General features: G+C 38.4%; 1 protein-coding gene across 1 annotated transcript; it reads right to left on the reverse strand.

Moving 5' to 3' along the window:
- Nucleotides 1-278: 278 nt before the first annotated feature.
- Nucleotides 279-13,790, reverse strand: PTPN1 (protein tyrosine phosphatase non-receptor type 1). The gene is made up of 8 exons (XM_009809730.2): nt 13,744-13,790; nt 11,851-11,951; nt 9,700-9,798; nt 7,142-7,279; nt 5,180-5,389; nt 4,306-4,467; nt 3,419-3,654; nt 279-679 (listed from the first exon to the last, which is right to left on the reverse strand). Exons 2-8 carry the CDS (start codon nt 11,884-11,886, stop codon nt 472-474), a joined length of 1,089 nt encoding a protein of 362 aa, XP_009808032.1. The 5' UTR covers nt 11,887-11,951; nt 13,744-13,790; the 3' UTR covers nt 279-471.
- Between the last annotated feature and the right edge of the window lie 356 nt (nt 13,791-14,146).

Here is a 14,146-nt window from a genome sequence, read left to right on the forward strand (position 1 = left end):
TGTGGGTTTCTTTTTCTTTTTTTGGGAACTCATAAGTCACATATTTGGTTACAACACTTGGAGAGTACAAGCAAGTTTCACTTGTGCCTAGTTTTTCTGAAACACAAAAGAAAAATAACTGGCTTTTTAAAAAGACTAAAAACAACAATGTGTTGTAATTCTGTTATTTAGTTTTAAAAAAAAAAAAAGAAAAAAGGAAAACATACTATTTGGCATTTTCTCTGCTTACTCCTGAATATTTTAAGGCCCTGAGATTAGAATATTATGTTCTTGGGACCACAGGGCTAGATAAAACCCTAGTGCATCAATTCTCTCTTTAAACCCTAACCAAAGTTCCGGCCTTTCCACCTAAGATCTCCCTCCACTGAGACAAGGCTCACATGCCTCAATTAGCTTTCTTTCAGAGAAGCTTACTACAAACCGATCAAATCCTTGGTGTTTTCTGCAGGGTCGATCTCGCTGGCACGTCCATCAATGAAAACACACCCTGTAACAGAGATAAGCTCCTGCCGTGAGGAAAGTGAACATGCATATATTCACTAGAAAAGGCTTCCAAGTTGTCATCATGTTCTCATCATCCTCTTCTGAGTTTTCTGACTTCATCGACTCTTCTTTGTGGGGCGAGAGACGCAGATTTTCACCAACAGTTCTCCTCCGAATTTCAGTGTCTTGACTAGTGCTTAAGGACAAAGAAATAAATACTCAGTACTGGATTCTCCATGCAGGAGAAAAGCCATGCAGACTCTACAGGAGCATGGCCTCACCCACTGAACACCACAGACACAGCTGGAAATCTCTTGCTATCAGGAGCTGCAGCAGATGACAAACCAAAGCCTATCACTAATTATTACAGTTCTGGCTATTAAATTACAGGTTTAGAACAGTGCTTGTCATCAAAAGCCATGCTTGGGAGTATTTTGTGCCCTTTAAAGAATAAGCTGACTTAGTTTTAAACACCACCTACTCCCATTGCTTATTCACAAACCTGCTACCTGCACTGAGACAGGTAGTGAACTAGCACAAATCAAACCTACAGCCAGGTCAGGAGAACATTAAGGTTCTAAAATCAAGAACCCGCCCAGAAAGTCAGAAAATGATGGAACTGTGGTTAGCTCGTGCAGCCGTAACTTAGACGAGTGGCTAAATGCATTGCGATAGCTTTTAACGACAGAACTGAAGATCTCCTCACCTTTAATACTCTACCTAAACATGGTTTTGTTTCTAGATACTAGACCTCCATCCTGTTGGCAGTATATTGACACCCAAAGAGGCTTCTTAACTGAGCAAGAACTTTTACATCTACCGTACCACAACTTCTAGCTGAATGTAGAAAGCAGAACATCACCATACTGTGAGAACCAGTGGGGAGGTAACCAGCAGGGAGATTTCCTAGACATCTGCTGAGAGCTTAAGTATAGAAGAACTCAGGAATCTTCCAAACCAGACACTAGAATATCTGGGCAGGAAAATAAACGTGCTTTAAGACTTCTGCTTCTTCTTCCCTCACCTCTGCCAGCACCATGTCTATTTCCCACCCCTCCATTTCCTCCAGCCTTGCACTGTTCCACATCCTGTCACATCAGACTGCTCCTCTGCTCTCTATTCCTTCCCCCTCCTGCCTAGCAAGTGTCACTTTCCTCACTTCTAGACTCACTGTCCCAGACACGAGGACAAGAGCGATGATCACAAAGGAGGCCTGATCCTGCAGCAACAGTACTGGTACGGAATGAGGGAGCTCAGGATTCAAATCCTGGCCCTTCCTAGTACGCCTGAAACATCGCATAAGGTAGGATTTAACTTTAGCAAGTAAAAGGGAGATGTCTAGTCAGCCTCTACAATCAATGAAGACAGGCAGTTCCAGAGGATGACTCAACTCCAAACTCAGACAAGGGACTATAATAAATGAAATTAATTGAGTCTCTGAGCAATTTAGAGCTGGACATGTCTTATGTTCATTTAAACTACACTGTGTCAAGTATTTCCAGGAAATACTTATTCACTGAGAAATTCACATTTCTAATGAGAAGACATAAGACACCAGCTTTAAATCCATACTCTTCATTAGGCGTGGAAAGCATTAACTGGCATCTCACATCCCAGGCAAATATCCTGGTAACAGAACTATATTGTCACAGAGGGAAGAAAGAGGGAGGTGCTACCATTGCAACATTTCTTTCTTTTGTAGCTAAACTTCCATTTGTGTCCATTCCTACTTCCAAGATTTCCTTTCTTTTTAGTAAAGGTGTTTGGAATTTGAGTATATCACTTCCAGAATCTCCCTGATGAATTAAGAAAAATCCTCATCAAAACATTGTTTCATGTTGAGCAGGGAACACTTCCATTTTATCTCCTTGTCTCCAGCAGAATTTGGAGGGAGACAACAGGTTCAGCTCATGGTCTCAGCCTCTCTGCTCTGTGAAATTAAGAGGAGGTTTATTCTGAAACACATCTCACTAATCTCCAGTTCCCAAAGTCACACACTCCCCTGCCACTGGTTCAGCTAAATCAAATACATCAAGCCTGCCAGCTGCATCTGCTGAAAAAGCTCTGGAGTTCTGTGGACAGTACTAAACCTTTGTATTTTATTCCAGTATTCCTATGGGTAGCTGAAGATGTCTTGTTAGGAGACCATCTAGTGGGGGAACATCAAACTTTCCCTTGATTATCCCTCATGGATGTGGGTTTTTGTTTTGTTTTTTTTTTAATTTTGACTTTTTTTTGTTCTGTGTGGCATCCATTTGTTTGTTCTGAATAAAACTAGTTAACATGCAGGATGCCATGCAGGATCCGCACCAAGGCATGCGGATTTCAACCAGTTCCACGCCACTCCGATAAATCAGGAGTGACATCTAGTGGTTAAGCAGACAGGAACCTCGGCTTCTCCGCTGTTCTACTGCCCATGGACACAGCGTTTCTGCCCATTTATTAGTCTCTACAATTTAGGTTACAATGATAGGTAGAAAAGTTCTCTGTTCATGAGCCCCCTCTACTTTCATCAAAAGTAGCTTTGCTTGCAATTAATTTCACATTTCTAAGTGTGGCTAAAGCTAGTCAGCCTAGTTTTCAGCTACATGACTCATACCGCCTCTAAGTAGGGAAAGAGCTCCTCTGTAACTTAACATATACTGCATGTAAATCAAGACCAAAACACCTCATTATGCTGTCACTTTTTCTTTTGCTCTAGCAGGATCCCGTAAGCAGCCCTAGCTTATGTGTGAATTTAAACGAACATGAGCGTAAGACCTTTACTGAAAAGATCTTGGGTTGGAACTACTATTACACTAACTTCATAAAGGTCTGTTCAGGACCTTCTGTACGAAATGCCATTTATATGCAAACGTCCTACAACCTCTCAACACTGTAAGTCAACTGGACAGTCTTCTTGGGACAGTTAAAAGTGGGAAACTAAATGAATTACCTGTCTGTGATCAGTGGTACAGATGAATGAGCTCTGCCATCTGGAACCATCTCTTCCACAGTGCTGACTGAACATCTAATCTCTTCCTCTACTACTTGATGTTTAGGAAAGAATTCTGTGTGTTCATGCATCCTTCCATTGTGCATTTCTGAGGTTCTCTTTGGTGGTCTGGGAGGTGGTGGGGTATGTTCAGGTGGAGGGTCCAGGTCTTCATTGGAAAGCTCTTTCCACTGTTCCTTCAGGAAGGAAAAGCTCTATTAAGCTTTTCTCTATTTCTTTTATGTAAGCTGCTATAATTTTTAATTTTAACATGGCAAGGTCTTTACACTCTACCTTTTCATTTATTCTTAGAGTGGCTGCTCATTTGCATTGAAAAAAAGGCGGGGGGGGGGATAAAAAAGAGAGAGACAAGAACTCCAAACCTAAGCTACATCCAGTACACAGAAGACATCTGCTATAAATGCAGGAAATTTTAATCTACTTCCGGGAAATTTAAATAGCACAAAGTAGAATCTGTGTTGCTAGAGTTCTGCTTACCATAAAACAAACTTATAGGATTTAATCATAATACTTAAACTTCAGGCATATTAGAGAATTTTTATTCTCTGAAATGAAAGCCAGTCTACACTCCAATTACAGTGTTGAAAAGTACACAAGGCCACCTGTTATAACTGCAGGTACTTTTTTGAAGGTTCTGACATACAACACTTCAGGTCACGATAGATCGTAAAGCATGGTATTTAAGAACCCCATAATATAAAAATTTATTCAAGCCAATGCAAGCATGAAATTTAAAGTTTCCTTCTAGTCTGTTCATCCCACATATTTGCTACGTTAAAACAGGGTTGCAGCTCACTACATTAGGCTGTGCAGTCAATAGTACTCACTTGCACTGAAGCATCTCCCATAATGAATTTTGCCCCTTCAATAACAGCTAAGTAGGAGAAACGGAGCTGATCTGCTGTCTGTATAAGTCCCATTCTGTACTTCCTCATTTCTAGGAGAACCTGTTTAACGTCCACAGAAGAAGGATCTTTCCGTTTGTCCATCTGAAGATAAAAATTTGAAACATCTTTATGCTCTCATGAGATTCAATACAATGACTCATTTTGTAGTACAGCCTTCAGACTACACTCCATATTACAGAATTAATAAACTAATAAAAATATCAGCAGCTATTTATTGGGTCTCTAAAAAGACAGAGAGGCGAAAACAAACTGAGCTTCCAACATGCATGTTTTTCCCTTTTTTGTCTTTCTTGTTTTGAAAATATAGTTAAGGGGAAAAAAAAAAGAGGACATTTTAACCTAGGCCTGACTTTCGTGTACTAGTTGCTCTCACACAGTGACAGAATAAAGCCAAGGGAATTCCAGTTTTATCTTAAAGTCCGGACAATTTCCCCCTGCCTACAGGTGACGCTGACTCTGTAAAAGGAAACACATTAGATTTATTTTGCATTGTTTCGGGATAGTTTGCACTATTACTTAGCAGACATCTAGTGGTTTTTTCTTAACCATGAGGGCAAAGTCTATCTTTGCAAATCACTCCAAAAAGACAGACTTTTCTTCCCCAGACTCAAAATGGCCAGTTAATGAGATCTGCCTTAGAATACACTCCCAGACCAGAATAGGAGTAAGATAATGGGAAATAGCATGCAACAATACTTCACAGAACATACCACAGCTCTTTGTAAGTGCACAACAAGCCATTCCTGAAAATAACTCTACAAAAATAGCCTATCGTCTGGAATGATGTTCTTACCAGTAGAAGACACGTATCAACCAAACAAAAAGTTCCTGATCTCCCAATTCCTGCGCTGCAGTGGACCACAACAGGCCCATGCTCAGGGTTAAGTGAGCCGGACTCTCTCACTTTGAACAGGAAATTGAGGAATGAAGCAGGTGACTCTGGGACGCCAAAGTCAGGCCACGTAGTATAATGAAAGTGCAGAATCTCTCTAGTTTCCTGTGTCTGTAAAAACAGTAGTTAGGAAGTCTTTTAGCTTGGACACACAAGTCAGAAGTATTCAAAGCACAGTTGCCTACAACAATGTTCTAATCAGCAAATACATACAGCTTTAGACATAAGACGTCTTTACCTTCAGGTCAATTTCAAATTTGTGCCTTTGGAAAAATTTTAGCTACTTCCTTTGAAAATAACTCTAACTTACGTGGAACAGAGGCACGTGCCTGCTCAGCTTTGTATGCTACTCAGACTACACTGCTTCCACTACATCTTTAGAACAGCTGACTTAAATTCAAATGACAAAGTTCCACCAGTCTGAGGGAGCTTTTATAGCTGCACAGCTAAGAAACTAATTACAAATAATTATCTCTTGTTGTGAAGGTCTCCATTTTGAGCAACGGAAATTGGGTAAGGAAATTTACTTATTTATAACATGGTCTAGTTTTTTCAGTACGGTCCAAATGCTTGTATCACCACAAGACAGCTGGCACTACTACCTTCCAATTTCTAATGACAGAATATCATTTGAAGATTTCTCAGAAGGAATTACCTCAAGTTATAGGAGCCCTTTACAGTTTCTGCAGACAAAGCCCATACACTATCACAGCTGTTCCTTTACAGGTTTGTTCCCAACCTGAAAACTTTCTTCCAAAACTACTAAACCAATGGTGCTCACATCCTCCTAGAACACTAAGCTACAACCATCAAACATGTCTATGGCAGATATCATAGTTAATACACACCACAAACTACATCAACTAAATTCTTACTCAGGTATAATTTAGTCAAATTCTTATCTGCTGTCTCATGTTCCCTGGCAGGATGAAACATGCAAGATGCTAACAGACAAGCAAAGGAATAACTCTGTCTTCCAGTGGCAAGCAGTACCAGGACAGGAAGAACTCAGACTAGCATGTCACACCATACACACCTAGCTCAGCACCATCAAGGAACTCAGACAGTATCTTCAGTGACCTGCATTCAGTGAAAGTTAATGGTGTTCTTCCTTAGCCAGTCTCCCCAAGGAGCTTTAGATTAGCTCTCACTGCTCTAATACAGGGCAGTGCTGAAGAGGAGAGGAAGGGTGGGAAACAGCATGTATACTTTTATTTTGGTATTGCGCAAAAGGGGAAAAAAAAGAAAAAAGAAAAAAGGAAAAAAGGGAAAAGAAAAGAAAAAAAGAAAAAAGAGAAGAAGAGTTATTTCTCTTAAAGCTAGTGGCCTGTTCCTTGTACCGAGCTCCACACAGCTCATTGTGGCACCAAGGCTAAAACAGTTCCTGCTTTCTGATGAAGGCCATCAATACAAAACCTGAAGATTTAAGCCAAAAACCTAAAAATAAACCTTAGAACAAGACACGGGCAAACAGGTAGCTTAAGTGACAGGAAGAGCAATTATTTCAGCTATAACACAAAAGCACTAGAACATCTGCTAAGTGATTTTATAAAGGGTTCTCTGAAATCCCAAGTAGTGACAAACCAACCTTCTCACTCAGAGTACAGCTGAGACATGAAAACAGGTGTAGTTTCCCCAGATATATTTCATAAATACTTACGAGTTTCATTTCCACAACACACAAACTAGAGGCTGAAGAACAAATCTCATGCAGAATCACCAATTCCAAAACAAAATTTGCTATAATTCATGACAATCTTTTTCAAGACCTTGTTGATAAGAGGTGAACCTCACCTTGGAGACTGGCGATTTGGTACTGATTAGTGATTTGGAGATCTGATTGGTACTAGTTTCTGTACTTACTGTAAGGTTTTCCAATTCTAGCTGTCGTACTGTGTAATATGATTTTATATCTTCAGATATCAATGTTAGTTTCAAGTTTGTATCTTCAAAAAACATTTCTTTCTCCTCCTTCCGTGGCCAGTACTGTGCACACTTTATCTAAAAACAAATAGGAGACATTTATATGTCATTTATGTTTGGGTAAAAGGCAAGCAATAAACATCCTTGGATACAACATTTTCTTATGAGACAATTTCTTCGTCTGTTTTTTTTATGAAGATCAATTCTAGTGTGAAGAATATCAGTCTTCCTTTATGTTGCAGAAACACATCTTCACTGAATCTTTTGTATGAGTCAAATTATTTTGACCCTGACTGAACTCATGAAAATACCCAAGGATTGATAGGCTTGTTTAGGTAAAGTCCTCTTTCTTCTACATGTAAGCCGAAAGAGTTATTTTAGCTTGTGTCAGAACAAACTAACAAAATCTAATAACTAAGTATAAAAGCTCTCACAACACTCCGCCAAAATCCGAATTTTAGCCTACTCTGCACCTTATTTATTACAGTCATGTCAAATAAAACCTGCATTCAGTAAACATTCCCATTACCTACTTCTGACTGAATTTTAATTTTCTCAGTAAAGTTTCCCAGAGAGCTTAGTTTTGCAAAGACTGCTACAAGCTAGGACCTTAAATGAGTCAACCAAATAGAAAAGTAGCACATTTTGCTGTGTGCAGGAAAAAACTGAAAGAAACTCATCAGCAACATGAATAGGAAAGTCTGCAACCAAGTTTTTGACAGTTAAATCTAAGGGTATTGTGACTGGGAGAACTCGCCTGCTACTTCTGCCACTAAGCTCTGTTCCTCTGAAATGGGATTATGACCACCATTTGCCCATACCTAAACATGCAATAAGAATGGATTGTTGGACGTGGCTAATACCTCTTTTATTAAAGGGCAAATAATATGACTTTAAAGTTGAAGTGGAAGAACAATGAAAAAAGAACTGCATCCTCAAGACTAAGATGATTTCTGACAGCATTTTAATAAGTAAGAAAACCCTTCAGTATTTTATTCATAGGTAGACTAACACTAGTTTTGCTCAGACTAATTCTAGTTTTTCTTGAAAATACATTCTCTAGTTTATCGGGGTGTAGAATGCAGTTATAATTCTTTGCACTTTTTTTTGCATATTAATCTTAAAGAGACAGCAAGTGGCTTTGTGTCCAATTTCTCCACCAAATGTGTCTGCAAACAATATTTTGTTGTTGCTCCACTGTAGGTCCCCCACTGCTGTTTGCTGAGAAGTGTAAGCAGCCTGCCCTAAGGGATCACAATAATTCATTTTGTTCAAAACTATTGGTAGTGCAGAGAATGAGCAGGGAATGGTTGGAAAGGAAGAAACTATTGAAAAATATGGTTACTGCATCTCTTTTGAAGATTAAATTTCACTTGCACTACAAAAAAAGCAAAACACACAAAAATCAAGACTGCAGTTTATTAAAACACAACTCATTGCACAATAATTTTCCTGATTATCAGGAATTCTTTCCTGATTATGCAAAAGCATGTACTACCCAGTTATCACTGGTGGATACCCAACATACCTGCTACCCATCTTCCAAACCATCTTTATACTGACTATAACATTCAACTTTAAACTGTGCATTTCTATCAGTCTTTAAAATCGCTTTTGTCTCAAATTTGCACAGCTGCCAAGTCCACTTTAAGGGTGACAGCTGTGGAATTAGCATAGAGGCAGAACTCTGACCCACGGATGAAAACCATGCCTGATGGTTCCTGTCTTCTCCACCATCAGAAGGGCTAAGGCATTTGCTTCCCAAGGCAGCAGCTACTCCATGTGCCAGAGGAACCAAACATTTTTATCTATATGAAAGTAAATTACTTTAAATAACCCCGTTTGTTTGTTCATCTACTGTTTCCCTTCATCTTCTGACTGTTGTCTAATGTAAACGTCCTAAAAGGTCTGGACAGAACTTAGCCCACCACACTTGTCCTAGCAAATAAAGCACTGGCTTAACAGTTGGTTCCACATCACCCAGAAGATCATTGCTTGAGATAGATACAGAAGTACTTTCAATTGTACCCCCATTCTCCTCATACCTCTAATGTCTTCTGTAAAACAATGACACTGGTGGAGAAACAATATGCCTAGATGTTACATTTAATAATCAGAGCTCTTATTGCACGAAGGAAACTTGGAGTCAAAGTGCCTCTATAACTACTTCAAAACCATTTCATAATGATTGTGAATGAACACTTGGTGTAAATGATCTTTGAGAGGTGCAAGCTGTGTACACTGAAAAGAACTACATTCAGATACCTAGGTTAGCAGTAGAGACCAGTAGAGTCATATTATGTTCATGCCTTATTTCAGCCAAATTCATAAGAAATGAAGACCTGCAATTACAAACTGAATAATTTTCTGACTGCACTAAGATGGGTTCACCGGGTATTCAATTCTAGGCATTCTTTGGGTTGGTTTTTGGTCTGTTTTTTTTTTTTTTAAACATAAACATGCAATGAACACATAGCTAGAAAAGGATAAGTACTTACGGATCCCTTTTCCATCACTCTGTTCAACATGACAACACCACGGCTTTTCTGTTCCCAAACCATCTCCCAAAAGTGACCACAAGTATTTGGCAAAGGTCCCTGCAGAGACAGAATCCCCAGAAATAAGCATTATTTTCTGTTAATGTCAGTGCAATGTTCCCCAGTAAAAGTTACTGCACTAGGCAATAAATTTAGACAAGTAACAAGCAACTTCTCATTTCAAACTGCAAAAAAATGCAGTCAACCAGCTTTAAGTTCCATTTTCCCACTATGAATTTACCCATGAAAGTATGGTTCATCTTTTACCCCCATACATAACCGGAAGAGAGAAGTAGTGTCATTTGCGAGAAGAGAACTGGGAGTGAAAAATGCTGGGAGAATTTTCTTAGGAAAGGCATACATATAATGGGGAAATAAAACCTCACCAACTAACTAAGAGCAGAATTAACATCTATGTTGAACTATTCTGCAATAAATCATTGTCATTCATAATACTTGAGAATTACTAGACTGAATGGACAAACATTCAAAAGACTGAAACAATGCCAGATCAGTAACAAATTAACTGGTTTTCCAGAATCTTCATGGATCTGCTTTGGGGCTGAACAAAATTATAACTCCTTTTAAAGACTACTATCTACTGACAAAGTAGATTTCCTTATAACTTCTTGTTTGTGCTATGTTTCTTTGCTATTTACTACTCCAAAACCATTGCTCTGAATTTTGGACAACACAAACCAGCATCATTGCGCCTCTCATATTTGCTATCCATCACTTTGCTTAAACAAAACAGCAGGCCAGGGTCCTCAGAAAGAACGACTGGATTTAAATAAAGCCATTTGAATCCATTACATTCTGATTCAGAATACATAACTAGTACCAGTTAGCTGCACATTTGACTATTCCACATACAGGTCTAGCAGTTCAACCCTATGATGAACCTCCCCTGTCATGAATAAGAGCTGTGTGCATAGAATTGTTTTCATATTGAACGCTGTACTGTCCACTTCTTCCACAGAAGATTTATCTTTATTCTCTAGAAACAGGAAGGAAGAGCTGCCGCTTGAAAATATTAATTGCAGTCTACCTTTATCTAAAGCGTCAGAGGAAGGGGTAAAGAAAAAAAGAAAAAAGAAAAAAAAAAAAGGTCAAGATTAGAGACCAGGACAGTCTCCAGGGAACCAAACATTTAGAACAAACAAGAATTCTGGCACAGTTGCTGGCTCTTGGAATAAGACAACAGAGTATCCGGGTGTTTTTAAATTTGTTATACAGATAGGTGTGGAATTCACAGATTTAGTGAAAAACAGCCACTTCTCCTGCCCCCCATATTCCCAACACAAAAGTCTGTATTCATAGCTTTCCTCTCTCACATTAAAGGTAGAAGCATCAGCATTGACCAACTTAGACCTTTTGCAAGCCATGTTATTAGGAGGTACATTATTTGTAAATACTAAATTTGTAAATTTGTAAATAACATCACTTTCAGAAGGACGTTTAACAAGAAATATGTGGTGGAGCATACTGCTTACTTGAAACAGAAGGTTGGGTATAAGAAATTCCCTAATATGTTTTAGTTAACGTCTGCTCAGCTCAACATAACACAAATATTCGTTATATTTAAAGTATGTTATTTCAAATAGGTTTTGAACATCTTGAAGTTCATACATACAGTTCTGTAAATGTGAAGCCTTCCCATTAAGTGAGGTTGACCTCTGTTCAGAGAATTTATCAAGCAACTTAAGACTGTAGTGGTCTCAAGCCCTTATGCTAGCCTTCCATGTAGGAGAAGTGTGATTAATTTCAACCACATCTAAATGTTGCTTCTCATAAGCCAACAAGCATGTTTCTAGAAGTATGTTAGCTTCTAACGTAGACGGGTGTAAAGTCAGATATACAAAGTAGCCAAAATACTATACAGTCAGTCCTGACAGGAAGCAGGAAGAAATATGTACCATTTCTATAAAATTGTTCTATGTATATGTTTATGTATATACACATATATATATGTGTATATGTATACACACACAGATGTTTATATGCACTTAACTAGCTTTACAATAAAGAAAACAAACATAATAGGCTAAAGAAAATCTATGAAAAACAACTCCAATCACCATATGATTTTTATTATCAACTGCCAGCAATTACCTGGGTAAGGATGTAGCTCCTTTGGGCCTCTTCCATTTTTATCAAACTAGCATTGATATAGTCATTGTCACCTTGGTTTAGCTTAATTCGACTGTGATCAACTGCAGCATAATTAGAAAACACTGGTTAATGTATACGCAACACAGCACAATCCATGCAAAACCTCATCAGATGTTAGGATCAAAAAAGCTGAGTTGACCTGAAGAGTGAAAAAAGCTTAATCACAGGTAGCAGAACAGAAGTGTTCGCTGGTGCTTGTAATTCTGGAAATAGAATATAGGTATGACAAGAACAGCACTACAGCAGAGCAGTGAACATAAATTGCAGTCCGTCTTCCAAGAATACATTGCAAGAATGGAAGTATTTACATCTGAAGTAATCACAGCAGTAATTTGCAAACCAGATCACACTGACCTATTTGTACAGTTATCGAGTTACTGCTTTTAAATAAATCTAATTACATAACTGCTTATCTTTTGCAGCTTAAACATTCAAACCCAGCTTGTTCAAGATTGCTAAAGGTTTGCCTAAACACATATTGGACAAACAGAACAGAGACTTCTTATTCTTCTTATAGATATTTAGCTACCGTTCCCAACCCAACCACACCTTAATGTACAGAAAAAATGATCAAAATTCAAGAATTACAGCAAATGTAATTTCATTGCTGTTTTGTTAGTCTCAGCTTGCTCCACTTAGGATTAAAAAAACAAACCACCAACAAAAAAACCACACACAAGAGTTCCCACATTTTGCAAGAAAGCCAAACATACTGGAAGCAGCATTATCTAAAGGCAAAAAGGAACCATTTGTTACTCACAACCCCAAATATTAGAACTGCTTAGTAACGCAAACTGTGCAACATTATTGTTCCTAGTCGATTGCCCCAAAGACTTCAGTAACTTTCAACCACTAAGTACAAAATTTTTCTGATACACAATAACACTCTTGTCTTTGAACAGAAGATAGACATTTGCCCAGTGACAGAGCCTATAGAAACTTTGCATTTAAAACAGGCGGCAGTGCTGCACCCTTGAAGAGGGAAAGAAGTCCCAGACAGGCATTGTCATTTAGTGCAGAGAAGGAAGTTTAGTGAACCAGCTGTGAACTTTTTTCAGTGTCTGATACATCAAGTGTCATTTGCTGACCATTTAACTACAGTCCTGTACTTCTCTGCACTCTGCATGTTTTCGTCATTGCAGTCTCTCTTGCACCCCAAAAGTACAGCATGCCAGGTGTATGCAAGTCTGAATGTTACTGTCTTTGTCCACGGGATCATGGAAGGAAAGACAGGCTGCAACACCAACTGAGCTGTGCCTTGTACAGAGGACACAGGCTCAAAGATGCACTTCCCACCACAATTCACCAATACATAATGACAATAATTTCAGAAACCACAGGTCTCAAACTAGTATTACCACCTTTGCAAACTTCCTCTTTTGTCTGTTCCAATTAGCTTAGATTTATTTCTAGTAGTCATATGTTTTAAGCAAGACTCTTCCCCCTCCCCAGTAGGGGCAGTTATGCTATATTGGCTATATTAAGGATGCTCTAGTAAGTATACTGCAATAGAAAGAATACTTGCAATTTTATTAATGGTACTTCAGCTACTATTCTTCTCTAGCGTAAGAATTCAAAGGTAAAGCAAGTTCCTTTCTTCAGATCTCTGCCCACAAATACAGAATCTACTGTATGCTGCTCTAGTATAATCCTATGGATGTAATGGCATCCTGTAACATCTATCTCATAAATAAATATATTAACAAAAAGAATTGTCTTGGATGCATATCCATCTAACAGAAATCTTATTCTTACAAAGAACATTTAGCTGTTAGAAGAAGTCATTAGAGGTCAAAAGTTTGTTACAAACAATGAAAAAGAAAGTGTACTTACAGGGGCTGACATCTCTGTACCTATTTCTATTTTTGTTTCTGGGATGTTTGGCCACTTTACATGGAAAATCACTGGCTTCATGCCTGATGTCCTGAAACAAAAAAAAATAAAGTCTTAGATATGAATCCATCTAGTATCATCATACCATTAGCTATTTTAAGACAAATACCCATTTGACTTCACATCTTCACGTGTGGGAATTCTGGACAGAATGCCCTTTGGGTTTCAAATTAAGAACCGAGCTTACATTTATCACAATACAACACTAACATTATTTGTCTGTTAAAATATTATTAGCTTGCGTAATAAAGTAGCAGAACATTTACCAGACATTATGCCTTTACACTCCTGATGGAGCAGGGTCTCTGCCCCAAAGCACTTTCATATAAACTGTTTTAAGCAA

Source organism: Gavia stellata, chromosome 20, assembly GCF_030936135.1.
Source record: "Gavia stellata isolate bGavSte3 chromosome 20, bGavSte3.hap2, whole genome shotgun sequence".
NCBI lineage: Eukaryota > Metazoa > Chordata > Aves > Gaviiformes > Gaviidae > Gavia > Gavia stellata.

Coding starts and splice junctions, on each gene's coding strand:
- PTPN1 (XM_009809730.2), bottom strand. CDS start 11,886: ATGGAAGAGGCCCAAAGGAGCTACATCCTTACCCAG. Junction 5,390..7,141: donor TAGAATTGGAAAACCTTACA/GTAAGTACAGAA, acceptor CTGTTTTTACAG/ACACAGGAAACTAGAGAGAT. Junction 4,468..5,179: donor TTGATACGTGTCTTCTACTG/GTAAGAACATCA, acceptor TTTTATCTTCAG/ATGGACAAACGGAAAGATCC.